At 48.2% G+C, this 17,900-nt stretch overlaps 5 protein-coding genes across 5 annotated transcripts; 2 read left to right on the top strand and 3 right to left on the bottom strand.

Annotated features, from left to right (window-relative positions):
* Nucleotides 1–1,957: 1,957 nt before the first annotated feature.
* BJ212DRAFT_1395224 (uncharacterized protein) lies at nucleotides 1,958–3,768 on the bottom strand (the record flags this gene model as incomplete). Its single annotated transcript, XM_041337169.1, has 11 exons — nucleotides 1,958–1,996; nucleotides 2,075–2,203; nucleotides 2,258–2,566; nucleotides 2,620–2,787; nucleotides 2,865–2,954; nucleotides 3,040–3,165; nucleotides 3,213–3,364; nucleotides 3,415–3,456; nucleotides 3,509–3,540; nucleotides 3,578–3,653; nucleotides 3,704–3,768. Coding segments are annotated over 10 exons (1,189 nt in total), but the record flags the coding sequence as incomplete, so codon positions are not given.
* A 288-nt stretch (nucleotides 3,769–4,056) lies between these two features.
* On the bottom strand, nucleotides 4,057–4,806 carry BJ212DRAFT_949944 (uncharacterized protein). Its single transcript, XM_041344425.1, has 3 exons — nucleotides 4,719–4,806; nucleotides 4,550–4,663; nucleotides 4,057–4,479 (listed from the first exon to the last, which is right to left on the bottom strand). The coding sequence occupies exons 2-3, from the start codon at nucleotides 4,598–4,600 to the stop codon at nucleotides 4,138–4,140; spliced, it is 393 nt and encodes a 130-aa protein (XP_041186748.1). The 5' UTR covers nucleotides 4,601–4,663; nucleotides 4,719–4,806; the 3' UTR covers nucleotides 4,057–4,137.
* A 1,197-nt stretch (nucleotides 4,807–6,003) lies between these two features.
* Nucleotides 6,004–6,882, top strand: BJ212DRAFT_1395220 (uncharacterized protein). The gene has a single exon (XM_041337168.1). The coding sequence runs from the start codon at nucleotides 6,303–6,305 to the stop codon at nucleotides 6,723–6,725; it is 423 nt and encodes a 140-aa protein (XP_041186747.1). The 5' UTR covers nucleotides 6,004–6,302; the 3' UTR covers nucleotides 6,726–6,882.
* Nucleotides 6,883–7,385: 503 nt separating this feature from the next.
* BJ212DRAFT_1284818 (uncharacterized protein) lies at nucleotides 7,386–12,701 on the bottom strand (the record flags this gene model as incomplete). The annotated part of the gene is made up of 12 exons (XM_041331850.1): nucleotides 7,386–8,110; nucleotides 8,162–8,352; nucleotides 8,406–8,688; nucleotides 8,739–8,824; nucleotides 8,876–8,922; nucleotides 8,975–9,208; nucleotides 9,264–9,580; nucleotides 9,630–10,795; nucleotides 10,842–12,060; nucleotides 12,132–12,172; nucleotides 12,220–12,271; nucleotides 12,326–12,701. 12 exons carry the CDS (start codon nucleotides 12,699–12,701, stop codon nucleotides 7,386–7,388), a joined length of 4,737 nt encoding a protein of 1,578 aa, XP_041186746.1.
* Nucleotides 12,702–14,310: 1,609 nt separating this feature from the next.
* On the top strand, nucleotides 14,311–15,930 carry BJ212DRAFT_1571095 (kinase-like domain-containing protein; the record flags this gene model as incomplete). The annotated part of the gene is made up of 8 exons (XM_041342063.1): nucleotides 14,311–14,396; nucleotides 14,557–14,638; nucleotides 14,683–14,881; nucleotides 14,941–15,009; nucleotides 15,074–15,292; nucleotides 15,353–15,474; nucleotides 15,628–15,748; nucleotides 15,797–15,930. The coding sequence occupies 8 exons, from the start codon at nucleotides 14,311–14,313 to the stop codon at nucleotides 15,928–15,930; spliced, it is 1,032 nt and encodes a 343-aa protein (XP_041186745.1).
* Nucleotides 15,931–17,900: the final 1,970 nt, after the last annotated feature.

Here is a 17,900-nt window from a genome sequence, read left to right as displayed (position 1 = left end):
ATTGTTTTCATTTCACATTCATGCTTCACCAGGATATAAAAGGGCCGACTATTGGAAGTGAGGACCTTCGCTATTCCATTTTACGATCTTCGAGACGAGACCTTTGGTCTGTGACACGGCGGTGTAGTTGCAACCGACTTGGATCTCAATGCTGTCAAGGTATACATCTTTTTGAATCCGACGATCCGTTGCACTCACTTTCGAAGAAGAGAGTAGCAGTCATTGCCTATGATACCCTTGGACGAGCTTCATCCCCTTGCTCAACATTCTACATTCATAGGGTACAGTCACAGGAACCAATGACGACCTGTCGCCCGTTGTCGAGGAATGCTACTGCATTCGTGTGCCCTTGAATTGTCTGCGTCAACGCCGGGTGGCCTCCCAAAATGAGATTTGCATCTCTTGCTGTATCAGGCACCCCTGGCACTGTTGTGTTGACCTGGTAAACAGAGCGATAGACAGTCGGTAGAGCTTGACGTTGGCGATGATAGTACGTTTTGGACATTATTGCGTTGTGGATACTGTGTGTGGTGAATAGCGCTGACTTTCTGCTCATAACCTAACTGTTCCAATACATGTGGCGCTTGTCCTATGTCAACAGTTATCGGGTCCGCGCTTTTCCGGTGACCACGGATCTGTGCGGGTGGCCATATGCACCAGCTGGGAGTTAATCTTCGTGAGCGTTGATTAGCGATGATCTCCTCGCTCGAGAAGAAGCTCAGCTTAAAACGTTAATCGGTACGGTAGTGACATGGCCCGCTGACCGCTAAGCGCTCAAATTATTACATCCCATTACACAAACATGTGCCAATCACCCGAATCGCGTTAGATTACACCCAGTTCCTGTCCTTCCTTTCCCATGCACCATCCACATCTTCCGCACTGGCACCAATAGCCAATGTATACATTTGTTGCTTCATCAATTGGGCAGCTGCTGAACCAGATAGAATATAACCAAGCGTGGAGCGTACGTACTGTGGAGAAATTGACATGTCTTCGGCTATATATATGGTAAGTAGCATCAAGCGAACTAACTCGAAAAAAGCATGTGTCTGATACCATAATGCACTGGCAGTGCAGTCACTTCTGCAGCCACAACCCTTTCCTATCTGCACATTGTTTCACTACCCATGGTAGGGCAGCATGTGCTTTGCCGTGACATGGAAAAGGCCGACGGTTTTCAATGAGGACATTCACCATTATATTTTCCAGGGAGCAGGTGTTTTACAAACCGATATATGTGCTTTCAGCACGTCGAGATCTAGCAGACAATCTGTTGTACTCACTTTCCAAAAAGAGAACATCAGTCATCGCCTATCCGGGTTATATCACTTGGATGAGCTCTACTTGGGTTTATTGACCCTCGATGCTTTATTCATCAAAGTTGTGATCTATTCTCTGTTTCAGAGCAACACTCAAGTCGTAGAGTTGCTCCAGGGTCCCGAAAAGGGGGTCTCACGAAATCGGTAATGCGGATACTCGTCTTATCGCCCGATCATGATATCGCTACTTTTTCGCCGGTTGGTTGGTGCCTTCCACACTGGCGTGGGTCAATATCTCCTTAGAATCACATCCGTGCTTCTGCTCTTCTATGTCATTTTGTCGTAGATCATCAATCTTCAGCTGTCTCACTCTGGTGGCTGTTCTGGATTATCCAGGTATTATATACCCCAAGGGGACGCAAGGCTTTGCGCCTCTACGAATGGAGAAAATAACAAATTTCAGCACGCATTCAGTTTGGTGGTGCTCGAATATAATGGTAATTCTTTTAAGATCTGTGGAAAATTTCAGGCAAGAGCCCCCATTTGTGTTGGTCATCGCGCCCAAAAATTCAGTGCTGATCGGATCAAGGGTGTAATGCCAAGTCAGAAGTTTAATCTGGTCTACGGGTTGTTTGCGAACAGCCCCTATATCCATGTGACATGTGTTAACTAGGCGTGAGCCCAAGCTAATAGACCGATACAGCACTCAGAGTCCTTGTTAAACAGCTACAGTACCAACCATAAGAAACTCTGGCGATAAAGAAACATAATAGGACATGCATAAAAGTGATCAAGGTTTAGATCGGAGGGACTGTCAGCGTATCCGAAAGATTCGACATATAAGGTTACGCTCGGTCCTCCACTGAGAATACTGGAAGGTCCCGAGACAGGGAAACGAAGTGCATGACGGACTGCACGTGCTATACCCTGCGATCCGCAAACTAATGCCATACCAGTAAGTTACGTTCTTAAAGATCGGGGGAATTAGTACTTACCGCTCACCGACATACTTCCCGATGCCATGCTGACCTCTTCTTTGAGCAGGGCATCCAGGTCTGCTCGTCCACTCTCCATTTTGACCCCATGTAATGAAAATAGCATTGACGACGATACAGATACCTTCCTTGTCAGAACTTGTTCGGGAGTGCCGTTCTTCTCTGTTGGATTTGAAAGGCTGAAATCTTCTTCCATGTACTGTGACGTTGATGGAGAACCAGTGTCAAAGATACGGATGGACACTGTCAAAGAAGGCGGAGCAAGCTGAACAGCCTTGATCAGTGCTTCTTCAATCCATTGAACACACCCTATAAAATATGACGTTAGTATTGTTCTATGGATGAGCCATGAATCTACGCACCAGCCCCGCGTATGGACCAAATGAACACTACCACCGTTTGCAGGAGCTTTTTCCCCTTGCGCACGCACCTATGGGAATAATTAGGCATCAATGATAACAAGCAAACTAATCCACGTGCTCGATAACGTTCAGGAATACCGGGAGGGTATACGATAATACCAGATCCTCCTGGTTCGATAAGTACTGTGTCATTACGAGACAACGCACAGCTCACCTGCCACAAATACCGATGTGTCGTAGGAAACCGAGGTCAGAAGACGGGCCATAAGGACCATCCACAAAAACCTTAACTTTGCCCTTCGTTCCGGCTACCTCCTTTAGCTTTTTCGTAAACCCTCCGTGCACATTGACCAAAAAACACTAGCTCTTCCAGAACGGAGCGCTCGATCCCAGAACCTGAGTTCCGTTGTTTTTCATTACCGCTTCCCGATTGATCCTCTGGTCTTGCGGTTGACAGGAGACTAGAATCGAAACTCACAATAGTAAAAGGGTGCGCTTCGAATGGCAGTGTCGAAACTGAGGGCATGATTAGATATGCCGTTTGTCCTGGGGACCAGTGGAAATGCGGGGGGTCGACGTAGGCGCAATCGAACGATATTTCGGAAAGCATTCCGTCGTTGCATCCATTGTCCCAGCTCCTGACTTGAAGCCAAAATAAGAGTGATTGAATACAACAAGTCTAACCACCCGGACGAAGCGATCGAAAGCCCAGAAGACAAACGAGGGCCATATCCAGTACGACCCGCTAAGTGCTGCCAGTCAGAAATGAGGCTATCTGCGTTAATTTGCACTTACTGAGCAACCTTGGTGTGGTAATATCCTCCCACAAGAAATATCCTGCGTTCTATCTATCAACAGCAGTACAAGCGAGCAGAAGTCCTACACTCACAGGACGCCAAGGAAATGAACGTAAAAGAAAACCTCGTACACTTCACTGCGAACGGGGACGCAGTGATACTATGATCAGAATAGAGAAGGCAACCATGGCGACGATACCGACGCGGAGCCAGTCCTCGTTCAAAGTCTCCCGGAAGCTTTCGGTAACTCAATTAGAACAGCACAAGCATGAATTGGAGGTACGTACTAGGGAAAACATACAACTTCACCCGCCGCATGTACCCAAAGGAGCATGAAGCATGTCCTAGCCATCATTCGATGAATATAATTGAGCTTCATGTCCATCAGTAAGTCCCCCGCGAGAGTAATCAAGCGCCGTACCCTATCGTAGCTGATGCCTGTGACCACTGATGCGAAAAACTCAGCGACACATCAGATTCAGAGCTTTCCACCTACAAGACACGATATTGTTCTTTGTACCAAGGGCCGTGATAATGGGAAACTGACTGGACGCCAGCATCGCTATGCGGTTGCTCCAGTAGATGATATCAAGCTTCTGACCCTCGACTGACGTTGCTGCGTGATTTAGTGGTTAATGCGGTGGGAGTGGGACCGTACACAATCATGTGAGCTTACTGTTGATGAAGGCGTAGATCAACAAAAGGGCGATATATGCCACAGTCACAAAAACCTCTGCCATGTTAAGGTATAAGATTGTCCTATTTCTAGGGTCCACCGGAAGGCAACAACGCGATAGAAATTTATGATTGCGAGTGGGATGCGACGGAGAGAAATTTGTATTGAATGCCATTGGTGGTGGCCGTTTTCCTCGTCGGACTCGTAGCGTCTGCGCCTGGCGAATTTGGAGTGAACGAGTGACCCCCACTGGAAGCAGCCGACTACGAAGAGAAACGCAGCGATAGTATACCACACTTGTTCAGGGTAAGTTTCATCTTCGTACACGAGCGCGGTTATATCAGCTTCGGATAAATCAGAAGACATCCTAAGTGGCAAGGAAGGGGTCTGGATTCAGGCAGAAGAAGAGGCAAGAGCAGACTAAATATGAGGACTCTAGTGGTGCGACTTTGCATACCCGAATAATCATCCTAAGGCATTGCGAATTCATGTGGGGATCAATTCTCATGATTACATCACCGGGATATTCGTTTTGTTCAAAGATGATGGCCGTTGAACCTCGGAGAAATTTCTTAACCAAGGGATTACCAAATGAGCGCCAAGAGGATATCAGGGTTTGATCTTACCTCAGCCTATCCGAAAAACGGTCTGCGGAACCGAAGAATTTCAGCAGAATGAGTGGGTGAGATAACTATTAAAAATCTTATCTAGGTACTACTGCGATAAGGGAAGTTCGCCACATTCAACTTGCGTTCAAGTGCGAGGTCATGCGGTTACAGTAAGTAATACCATTGTAGAACACGAGTTATGCATACTTGCCTGGGACCGCCGACACTATGATAAAGTATGCGAATCGAACCACTTCGCTGAAGTAGCCGGTGAACCTGGAAAGTCCTTGAATTGAGCAACACCTTCTAACATAGCACCTACTTATTAATGATGTGGTGCTAAATGATGATTTGAAAGCGGGAGTGATCAATGGATTCAAGGATGCAGCCTGTTCGATGACATTTGGTCACGACTCCATTCTATGCCTGAGCTCACTGGTGTCAGAATTATACGTGCGTTGTCAATCTGAAGTGTCGCGAATCGTGACATGACATTGATCAGAAATTGAAATGGATCGAAAGCGTTCACGACATGAAGGACGTAGCTTATGTCAGCGGATATAGCAGGTATGAGTCCGATTCGAATACGGCAAAAGTGACTTATTCTCTTACAGATCTGAATCGAGGTTTATTCAAGGGTATAAAACCTTGTTGAATTTCAAGCGACGTCCAGCATCGCGGGACACCTTTCTGAAGGATAAAATCATCACCTTGTACCCAAGGTCAATATCAGCCCGTGATTAAGTATGGCTGTATCGTAGTTCTAGCGTTGTTGGCAGAACTCGGGAGTTTTACCAACTGGTCTGGCAAAACTGGCTGTGCCTGGCCCACGTGGGCAGAACTCACGCGAAGGGTATCCAAAACTCGCGGAGATGTAATTTAGATCTGATAGCACCACAGTACTGACTAGTTTGAATTCAATAGAACATGAAAACCAATGTCCCTAAAGGAAGATGACCCACGCTGGAGGACGCCCCCTTGCATCACTGATCAATGAAAATTCCGACATTGCTGTCAAGACTGCACAGGATCTTGAAGCATTCTTCGCGTGGGCACCTCCGCGGCTCTCGACCGACTCGGAGCCTCGTGATGCAGAGGTTTTTGCTGGTCCAGAGAGTATCTCGCCTGACGATGTTGCTGCTGAATTTACAACTCTCAAAGAGTTGAGGAGGACCGATGGACTTTTTGTGGTTTGGAGAACAGTCTTCAACTTGAAGATACTGGGACCGATCTGCTCGGTAGAAGAGAACTACTGTAGGAGCCAGGAACTCCTGAACAATTCATCTTCATGTGTCCCAAGCACGGGCCGTTTGCGAGGGCACTAGATTCGGACGAAGGCGAACTTGGTCGTAAGCGCTGAATTGCGATACCAGCCTGAGTGGGCGGCCCGACAAACATGGAGTTGACCGATCGTTGGAGCTCAAGATGTTATTCTGCTCGGTGCAGCAAGTACCGCTCCAGGCTCAGCAAGCTGCAATACCCTGCATCATGATGGCCGCCTCCTCACGCCGCGATAGCCTCGACTCCCTGTATGACACAGCACGCAGTGCAGTCTTTCTTGAATGCTAAACGACCTCAGAAAAGGTGATCTGATTAGGGCGCATGGTGGCTCTTATCCAGGGTTCTTGTTGTAGTATTACCATGCTGTTCCCGTGTGCATCTCATTTCGCTTCCTCCATCATGACCGCCGCATGTTGCACCGAAGATGCGCGTCTCGAGTGGCGATCAATGCATTTTACCGGTGTGCTGATTTGCCTCCTCGTCCGCACGATAACGATCGAAGTTACCAAGCTTTTATCAACATCAACATCGTCTGCGCTGGACCTCGATTCTGTGTTGACAGTTTTCGCCCCGCTTGTCTCGAAAAGAGGATTTGTTCGACTCCCGGAACCGTTAGCAGCGAATGTACTTGTAAGCCAGGCTTACCACGCGACTGACGTCACTTGTTTCCTGCTTGCTGATTGGACACCGCGTACTATTTGTTCTATGTTTGGATCAACGACTCTGATCAGTATAATATCATAGCTCATCACATACGTACTCGCATCTTATCTCTTTACCGTATCCTTAATCATACGCTCTTCCACGCTACTACTTGTCTCTCTGAGTGTTGCCGTCGACGGGGGCATTACAGTACTCAATTGGATGAAAGCATACCTTGAAGATATACTATACAGTCACCGTGACCCACTAGTTCAAAAACCGTCGTCGCTCTTGATGATTCTAGGGTCTTCGTCTCAGGTTGGTGCACAACTCCGTTTTGGCGCGTATGATTTGTTACAAGTTAACATATGATCCAATACAAATACCCAGAAGAGTAGTTTCACGCAGGTGCCCTTGAAAACATGTCGAAACTGCAATATCTCCAGTGTCGTGAAGTCCATCATGAGTTGATCTTCGAGGGCCAGACGCTGATGTTGGCAGGTCCATTAGAAAATTAATGTTAAAAGTTTTTAGCTTGAGATCGAAAAAGTGTAAGACAATAGATATGGATGGGCATCTCGGTACCAACTACGAGTCCATGTAAATACGAAATGGTACCAAAAAAGCTTGAGGATCCATCCGAAATGCACGAGAGCCTTGCAATAAGATGTAGGTAAGTCAGAACGAAAGCAAGAGTGAGTACAATAGTTTCACAACGTCTCTCCTATGATACATCGACATCCGGCAGAAACCAAATAGACCTCAGAAAACCCGCGGCTCGTCCCACGCCAGTGAGTCGTTTGCCTGATCTTCTTGATCAGATCCTTTTGGTCGATAGCGACCTTCGCCAGCATCATGATCATGAAGTCCCTCTGGTTGGAGCTGAACAAGAGGTTGTTGGCCAGGTGCCAAGGAATGAGGGTGCGGAGGAGTCTGCAGACGCGAAGGGGATGGGGACCAATCACGCGAGGGGTGTGAGTAAGCTAATTTAGGAACAGCAGGCTCAGGGCTCAGGGAGCGTGAGCTCGACGGCGCGACAAATGGTGCTTGGCTGCTTATTTCTCCTGATGGATATTGATATAGTGAGGGTGGTATGGGTGAGGGCAGGGGGATATCGGATGCCGAGTAGTAAGAGGTATTGGGTGAGACAGCATCCTCCGCGTGGTGAGGATTTGGTAACGCGGCCTGAGGGACCAGCTCGATAGCATCTGCGCGGTTATCGTCAGGATTCTTGCTATCAGAATCTGCGGGGGATCTTGGAACTGTCGGTTCGTAACCTTGCTGCAGAACTAGTTCCGACGCTGAACGAGCATGAGGTTCGCGGAACATGGGTGCAGTCTCAAGGTCAACATGTTTGTTCTTCGATTCCTTGCGATGGCGGATTCCCAGACGATCCTTGAGATCCCCTCCTACCCACATCTCGCGAATAATGTCTTTATCCAAGGGCATATACGTCGACTTAAAGAACTTGATGAGGAACCGAGGCGCTAATCGATTACTAGTTAGGACGAGTCTACAGGGACACCATTTCGACTCACCCAGTGCCACCAAAACGGAGAAAACAATTGTCGCCCAAAACGTGACATTGGAGAAGAGAATATCTACCTCGTCTATAAATCCATCTGTATTAGAGAAGAAGGTGTTGACCGGAAAGAACGAATAGATCACGATCCAAAGGATCATGACAAGAGATGATCCGATGCCGACGACCCAGGTGATAGAGGTCCAGCTAAGATAAACAACATTTAGCGTTATCAAACCACCACGACAAAGCAGACGTACTAGTGGGTGTTCATCCCGACATATGTATTCGCTGCAAAGATAGCAGCAACCGCAACGGTTGTCCCGAAGTCCGCTAGAGAGTCAATCCCTTTGCCATTGGACGACACGGCCAGTCCAAGCTGCCAGACCAAATAAGGAATGAAGAAGACCACCGCAGACTGGTAAAGACCATCGAGCATGTAGAACCAGAACTTCGTGCGCGTGTACTCCAAGCCTCTGATGCCACGAACATAGAGCTGAGGGAAAGCAAGGGCAGCTTTTGCATTGATATCTTGATCGAATGCTGAAACAAACGGTTGAGTGGGACCCAGTAACCAATAAACAAAGGCTCACATCCGAGAACAATGACAGGCAGTGAGGTAAAGATGAGATTGTAAAATAAAATGAAGCTGTAGTCATATAAATAGGTTGCGTCGAAGCTTTCAAAAGTATTGTTAATTAGTGCATACAAACCAAAGAACGAAACTCACTAGCAAAACGGCATAAACCAAAACATGGCTAACGTCCAGATGACATTCTGAAGCGACGAATTAACAGCAGGCACAATCAAACAAAATCGCACAACAAACCTTGTAGAAGAAATTACTGTGCATATCAGCAATACGCTGGTACGACCACCTCCCATGGACGAGTAGCAACTTCGTCAAAAACCTGAATTGACCAAAGGCATAATCGGCAGACATAGCAGCTTGTGAACCTTCGTGTCCAAGCAGACCACAACCAACATTGGCTTCTTGAATCATTGCGACGTCATTAGCACCATCTCCTATGGACAACGTCATTGCCTTCCGACCCTCCTTGACCTTGACACCGAACTCAAGGTCAGTAGAGTACCTCAGGAAGTGACAGTATACTCACCAGCTTCACGGTCAACGCCTTCTGGGCAGGGGAGACACGACAACATACGACTGTTTCGCATTGGGTACCAAGGTTCAGGAACAAAGGCTTGATATCCGGCGTCAACGCGTGACGTAGGGTGTCACCATCAATAACGACCGCAAAGGAAACCTGAGCACCAGAGACAAACCCGCGTTCCATTGTTTTCGAAGTAGGCGGGCCCAACATCGACGCAATCTTGTTGAGACCCGCTTCTATCTGAGCAAGAGTGCCTTCCGGGCTGTCAGCAGACAGGATCATGATTTCCATATCTTGTTTCAGAAGGTTGCAGCTGAAACCTGGGGAACGATAAGATCCAGTTGTGGCGACATGAAGAGCCCCACTCACCAATCTCGATTGCGGTCTGCAGCTTGTCGCCTGTGAGAATCCAAAGCTTGATTCCAGCGCGATGGAGCATTTCAATGGCTTCCGGTACTCCTTCTTGTAGCTTATCCTCAAGAGCTGTAGCGCCCAGTATCTGCAACGAGTGTTCCACCTCGGCCGCTGCATTTTCAATGGCCTCGTCGCGGTCGTCGATAGTCGACTGAGCAGCTTCATACGTCCGCAGCCACCTCAAGAACTCATCCTCCGCGAGCACCCTATAACCAATGCAGAGCGTGCGCAAACCACCATTGGCAAAAAAGTCCATGTCCTTGGTTGTCTTCTCCTTCAAAGCAGGGTCCACATCCGCAGCAAGTCGTTCGTATATGACACTGTCGGCCCCCTTGCAGTACAAGACTATGCGTCCATCTGATGCCCGAACGATAACGCTCATGCGCTTACGTGTGCTAGTGAACTCGAGCGTCTTCAAATGCGTGAACCGCTCAGGTTGGCCAAGCACTTCAATGTCAATCGTGTCCTTGTGCTTGCCGACAAAAGGAAAGCCCACATCCCGCGCAGCAGCAACCAACGCTGCCTCATCGGGGGACTCAGCCTTATACTCCAAGCGGTAAGGGCGCTCCTGCGGCTCGGGCCTATCCGCCAACACTGAGTGGCACACGGCCAAGGCACGGAAAAACGCGACGATGTGGAAATATTGTTCCGTCGAGCGGTCTGCGAGGTCCTCTGCGAGCTTGGGTGACACTAGCGTAAGTTTGTCAACCTGCATGTAGCGGTTCTTGAATAGCTTGGTCAGCTTGGTGACCATGGTGTCCTTAAGCACTGCAAGCTTTTCTGCTAGCTCTTCTGGTGCTACTGCATCAGCCCGGCCTTCTCTCGTTGCAGCTCCGCGCTGCGCTTCAGTAACTCCCTCTCCATATATGACCCCGCGCACCGAGCATTTTTGGAACTCCATCACGTTTTGTGTCAGCGTTCCGGTCTTGTCGGAAAATATATATTCGATTTGTCCGAGATCGTCAGAGATACCCCAGTTCTTTGGGACGCAGGCGGTGTTGAAGGGCTTGTAGTACATGTCCAAATCTTGAGCAATGAAGTAGGCTTGGATGGTCTTCACGATCTCGATAGAGATGAACAGGGAGACTGGCACGATGTTCTGAAACGCGATGAGACACGATCTGAAAGAATATTAGCGAGCGTTCAGGTGACGTTACAAGGACATACACGAAAGTAACGAGTGCGTTGAGTACATTGGAACTAGTCGGTTGGACGCCTTGCTCATATATATATGTGCTTGTGGCTGTTAGCCCATCCATGACGCCGTTGATGGTCGCTGATATCGAACAGATGATGACCAAGAACACGAAATTCACTATGACATTGAAGTTTGTCTCCTTCGCAATCTTCGATTGCTTGGACGGGGTCTGTCCACCGTTCAAGTATATCTTGGTGTCCTGGCCAGTGAAGACGACTAGTCCGATGATCCATGCGGTGTTCCGCACGGTGCAGCCGCGAAGGAGCAGCTCGTTGATAGTGACACCCTCTCTACGAGGTTCGCGCGTGGCAGCGTCTGTATATCGGAGGACCCCATTGTATAGATACAAGTTCTGGTGCGGAGGTTCTGAATCGAGGACAAACGAGGATTTTTCGATGTCTTCTTCTGAGCTGAGGGATGCCGTAGCCTGTATTGCCTTCCGTACCTTGAGATTTGTTTCGCCGTCAAGATTCTTGGTTTCAAGATAGCACAGTCCGTCTGCATCAGATGTCGACAATACGACGATATCTGCAGGAACCTGCTCATCTTCCCGTAGAAGCACAATGTCGCCGACATCCAGCTTCTTCCACAACGTCCTCTCCCAGCGGGCTGTCCCGTTTGTCCGCCTGCTCCAATCTACCACGCCCAGAGATGACCGTGAAGGAGATGACTGCATATAGTTTGATAGGGACATACTGTGCTGGTCCCATCCTCTGAGCTCGTTTTCTGGGAGCCCTGGAGGGTAGGTATGCAAATCCGTGCTGCCCGTACTGCTTTCAATATCCTCCAGTTGCCGGCCACCTGCCCCTGTAGGGGGGTGAGATCCGCCCAGGGGTGCAATGCTATCGTTCATGTCTGCGGTGCTCATGCTGACCCCATCCTCACCACCCTTGCTCAAGATGATCTGCTTTCCCTCGCCTGCTTCTTTCTCCCGTAATTTCTGCACTCCACGAGTAATTTTTCCAGGAGCATTTATGTGGAGCAGCCGTTCGTACCATGGTCGGGGATCAAGAGCCTGATTTACGTTGCGCCACTGCCCGAGTCGCGTTACTGCGGAAGTGTTCACTTCTTCATCCAGCCTGGCTCGTCTATAATCCTCGACACCGTCCTTGACTGCTGTAACGACCAAGATGAACAACAGCGGGAGAGCCGCAGTCTGTGGCGACGCTGCGCCGAAAACGGAGAAAACTGCGCAAGTTTCATTAGAAATTGTTGCTCCACAAGGCGTTGCTCCGGTTAACCGCATGAGGTGCACTTACATTGAAAAATGACGAGCGCTAAAAAGTAAATATTGGCAATTCTAGGGGCAATCAATGAGGTTACTATGTCATCGACAGTAACACGTACCGATGAAATTGTTCAAACAAGTTCTTTGGCAGAAAAGTCAACAGTGTGTATCCTATGAGCAAAATTACACTCAAAAGCGGGACTGAAATCGAAATATGAAACATACTGCTTGTGCGAACTTTGTTCCGTGCATACCGGGCGAGCGGTTCGCCATGCTGGTCTGACTCCATGGCAGAGAGTGGTTGATTAACGTATATGTTCCTCCGCACGCCTGGAATGCGCGATTGCGGGGCTGAGGGGGCCTCAGCTGATTGGACCGTTGATGGGCCTGGTTCTGAAGTCTTTGGTTTCTTTGCATTCTTGCGAAAAAACAAGGATCTCTTCTGGGTGATACTCCGCCTCTTGTGCGCTTTAATTTCTGAGCGTATGGATTCTGAAAGAGTAGAAGCTGCTGTGCGCACTGTGCGGAGACGGAGTTGTGGGTCTATGGTATCATTCTCGTCAATGTCGGAGGGCGGCGGATGCCGCTTGAATAAAGACATTGAGATGGTGAATTAGTGACCAAGGGTATCGTGAAAGGATCCTAGGACCGAGAACCAGCACGGCAGGAGAGAAATTTGGGAAATGAACGAAAGGTGGAAAGACGGCTGATTAGTAGCTTGTATCGTTCGCAGCAAGCAGAGCTATGCGGTGCCGCCGTTCACACCAATTTTGGCCTGGTATGTAATCAGGACCCCAATCACCTCCAATATAAACCGAACAGGTGAGATTTGGAATAAACACGTTGTTAGCAGTGAAGCGGAGAGTTCAAAAGTCGTCGACAACCTTCGCCAACGTAGGTCCCACGAGCTCCTCAATTCGATTGTTTTGGCAAGTACGGTACTACTGTCGTGACGGCCCTCAACGCGGTTGTAACGTGTTCATCAACATCCGCAAGGGTTTCCAATCGCAGTGGTTATTTTCAGCACACGTTGATACACGCAGGCAACCTGACGTACTGTGCACTGCGGCCCGGGATGTAATAGTGTTTACCATTCACCCGGCATGCTGATACAAGCATGGCCTAGTCAAGGCTGAGTGGCCCATTAATGGGGTGTTTTCAATCAACGTCTACTAATGTTTTCTTCTAGTTTAATGTGCAATCTTTACGCTATATGGTTGGCGGAAGGTACAACATGGCCCTCGCTGCTTCTCGATAGTGCGGACGGTGAGTACTGAACAACAGGCTTCTTCGTGGGTGCATAGCGATAACTTCACCTACAGCTATTGATATATTGATAGCCTATTGAAACCCCGCAGTCTCTCATGAAATGGCCTTCATTAATGGTTCTCTGGACTGTTGACTACTCGCAACTTTAACATCAAGGTTCTCTCTCGTAAAGTCGTCTCCAGGTCCTCCTTGTCACTGGTTCCTCAAGTGGGAACATGCTTCCCCAAAGTGGATGCTCAATTTTCCGTGCGTCCTACTAGGCCAAGTGAAATTGACGCGGCATTAGTACTGTCACATATCCTAGGGTACAGGTCATGTTCAGACGCCATCTTATGTCGTCGAAATGAATTCCAAACACTTTGAACCCTCGTTAATGATCCAACATGAATATCCATCTGCGTACAGGCCCTGGAGTGTTGCATTCACTTCTCACCATATTTACAATGCTTGCCCTCCGCATCCGTGTTACTCGGGTTTGTCTCTAATCATTGATACTATAACGTTGGTTTTCAGATGCAGTGTGAAGTATTGTGTCAAGCCTTAATCCTACCTGGTCAAGTTCGATGCAATCCCTGTACAGACTATACTACCATGTTAGACCACTCACCTCACGGTTCCATCCCCTAGAGAACAACTCAAGGTGAGATTCAGGGTTGTGTTCTGCGAAAACTCATACTTATATGTGGCATCTCCGGCCCTCTCCGGTAAGGACCAGTTTTCACTGGGACTGAGGTGTCAACGGGAGGCGCGACGATGTAAGTACCATAAGGCGCAGAAGTATGGTGTCGATGGTGATCAAGATAACGAGACAGTGTAAGAAACGAAACGAAACGAAACGAAACTAACACAAGCTAACACGCTAAAAGAACTGTCAGCCTATCGAGGACATGAATTACCTTGCGAAAGCATGTTTCAAGGTCAACTCGAGTCCGTCATCAACGATGTCCGCCTCTTCACGTAATCTGCATAACACGGACATTGCTCATTTTCTTCCGAATAAACAACAACATGCCCCTTTGACTACAGGGTATTTGGCCCACTTGCTATACCTCGCCATTTGTTTTACAAGTCAAGTACAAGTGTGTTCAGATATGCCACATTCGGCTGACGACCTGTTTCCTGAAGAACCACTCACTCTATCTGGAGAACAGGGTTCTGTATTTTTTCCCGCTCGCCTTGGGATGCAGCTCAACAACTCGCTATACAATTCTCAGGAAGCTGGGGAGAGGGAAACTTTACTCTACTTGGTTGGCTTCAGATTCTTCATATGTATCACCGAGCGCTGAATTCTCACGTTCGTTCCATCAGTGGAGGAGATGCTAAGATACTGTGCCATCAAAATTCTCACCGTTCATGATACCAAACCTCATCATGATGGTTGTCTGCTCGAGTTGCAACTCATGCAAACTATCGCACAATCGACCAGGATATCCTTTCTACCTCGCCTTCGTGACCACTGTGAGATAAATGGACCTCATGGTAGACATCTCTGCCTCGTTCTCCCTGCTCTTTGTGAAAGCGTGAATAGCTTTAGGTATTCGGCGCCTCGAAATCGCTGGACCCGGTGAAAGTCAAAATTATGATTGCTGAAGTCTTGGAAGCCTTGACTCTACTGCATGCCACAAATATCATACACACAGGTCGGAAAACACCAACGCATAGGTATCATACTAACATTAAATATTCATCTTTTTTCTGAAACAGATCTCAAGCCGGACAACGTGCTGTTTGACGAGGGGAACGTCACGCAGATTATTCAGGAGCTTCTCGTCCAGGCTCATCAGATCGTCAACGGTGAATTTGAATTGAATGGCGCGCATCATCCCATCATGCGATCGCAGCCTATTGCTCATCCTCTTCGATGGAACGACTGCGGTATCATGATAGAATTGTACACGGCTTATGTGACGGATTTCAGAAATGGCAAGCGTTATCTTTGTATCTCCTATCAATCATCGGCTCATATATAATGTCTCCTTGCAGCGCAATGGACCAATGGAAAACCTCCGACGAGAACCACAAGTTCATATGACTTGCATGCTCCAGAACATATCCTCGAGGCCAACTATGGTGCCAAGGTGGATGTGTGGGCGCTCGGCTGCATGGTATGTTCGTTTTTCTGACAGTCATGTTCATATAGGTCTTATATGTATGTGTTTCATGTAGACTTTCGAGCTTCTCACCGGAAGTTCGCTGTTCCTTTCACAATGAGACCAACCTTGGAGTATTGAGGATGACCATTTGGCCGAGAGGCGCAGCTGACAGGGGAATGTTTCTCTGAAAAGCTCCTCACGAGGTCTCCGAAGCATAATGAGGGTTTTGCTGAGAGCGGTCAGTGCACCTTTCCTTATGGCGCCCGCTTCATTTCCATTGAAAATGGTTTGCTCATCTCAGGCTAGGTACTGCGCGTCGATCAATCAATGATAGATTGCAGTTTACCGGAATCAGAAGCCGCTGCCGCGTTCATCCATGCGTGCTTGTACTTGGATCCAGAAGAACGATTTTCGGCCCATAACTTGTGCCTACATCCATGGATGGAGTCTGCACATATATGCTGCTAGGGACCTGACCGGGGCCAGGTTTAGGTGATTTTTCGTCTGTAATGTCAGTGTTTCTGGCTGTTATTTCCGTACATCACGCTACTTGTCTTTATATGTTTTTCATGACGCCTTCCTCGACTGAATGTGCGTACTGAGCCGAGCTTCGGTGGTCTATTACCCGTTCTATCAAGTGCATTTCTTTGAAACACCACACAAGAACTCAAAAATATCCGTATCTTCAGGGGCGAGTAACAGTTTTTTATTTATGCATGTAAGTGGTTACGTCAGTACTTCAGTGCCGCGTCAATGCTGTGTCACACCACGTCCCAGGCGCGTCACAACTGCGGCAGGACCGCGTCAAAGATTCAACGCCCCTCCCACATTTTCCGTCCCCATCCTCCGCCTGATGCGCAGAAGAAGAATGAGACCCAAAACTCGCACGCCCCAGTAAAACACTACCCGAAGCAGTCCGTGAACATTACCGCACGGTGCAGATACTCAAGAGCACCTCCACCCGGCTTCGATAGATGGTACGTTCCCCTCCTCCCTTTAAACCCTCTTTCCGACAGATGTCCTCCTCACCGACCCTTCATCTCCCGACGGCATCATATCACAGACCCTCGGAAAATTAATTGTGAAACCTGCAATGATGGATATAACGTTTGCTGGGTCAGTGTGTGGAGGTGTGTAAGGAGGTGGAGGAAGGGTGGGAATGGAGGTGAAGGATGGCGTTAGGGAGGCTGAGACCTTGTTATGAGCTGTCTTTTTTCCTTTCCTTGTCGTTGCGTTGCTAGGTGTGGGTTTTACGCATTAGCAGGTGGACGGGAACGGCGGGTCCAGTCGGTTCAAGAGGCTCATAACGAGTAATTCAATTGTGTTCAAGTCTACGTTGTATCCTGAATGGTGAGTCTCCTTTCCTTTCTTCTCGTGTTTTAATATTTTTCTTTCTTTCCACCCATCCACCCAACAGAATCCCCCAACCCAATCCAAAGTCAACGATCCCCAGACGAAAAGGTTCACCCACCGGCTCGCCCACTAGATGCACTACACCTCCAAGTCGACTACTGACCTGTATGACGCGCTCCTCTTCTTCCGCGGGCACGGTGCACATGAAGACCTCGTGAAGTACATTACGAGGAGGGCGAAGGAGTGGAGTTTGTATTCGAGGCGGGAGCATATGGTTGCTTATTTGTATAGGTGAGTGGGTGGGTGTGCGCGAAGAGCTGCGTTTTGTTGAATGTTGGATTCCATCTCGCGCGCGATGTTAACTTGTTCTTATTGTTACTCTTCAGGTTATTCTTCGAGTAAGGATCATGTACTCGGATCGGGATTCGCTTAATTCCGAGTTTGAATTGGTGTGTGCCTCTTACTTTCTAGATGGAACGACCCTGTTGAGGATCGTCCCAGAACATACATTGCGTGTCTCAAATAGTATATACCACATACTACGCGTGTTTTCATATTTCTCAGGTCCATGCGCGTCTTCCTTCGTGCACGCACGCACGCTCCTTACTGCACCACACGTTGTACCAAGCTCCCAGTGTTGGTCTTTGATGTACTATACGCGCTGCATGCACTCGGGTTGCGCGTTTATTCTGTGTGCGCATATTTTGTACCCGTCTATTGAGATGTGTGGATACTAATTGTATATCTGCTGATCAAGAACAAAGAACCGGGTGGTTGGTTATGAGTGATGGTGTTTGAGATCCTGGAATGGCTTTTGGGACGAGCAATCGTTTATGTTGCTGTTGATGATTAATATTAGGAGGCTGTATGAAGATGGAACGCACTGCGCAGGTTGAATCTGTTTGTCTAACGTTGGCCCCGAAGGCTAGCTCATGGATCTCTCTTGATGGAGCCAACGAGATGCCGTGTCGTCGCGTGTTGTTTTCTGCTATTACCAGATAGTCGAAGCCCACTCTAAGGTCGTACAGGAGCGCGCATTATGATGAAAGTGAAAAAGATCTTGCACAGTACTTTCTATCACAGGG

Source organism: Suillus subaureus (genome assembly GCF_016647635.1).
Source record: "Suillus subaureus strain MN1 chromosome Unknown BJ212scaffold_63, whole genome shotgun sequence".
Classification (NCBI taxonomy): Eukaryota; Fungi; Basidiomycota; class Agaricomycetes; order Boletales; family Suillaceae; genus Suillus; species Suillus subaureus.
The sequence above is the reverse complement of the archived record's forward strand: the minus strand, read 5'-3'. Positions and strand labels throughout refer to the sequence as shown.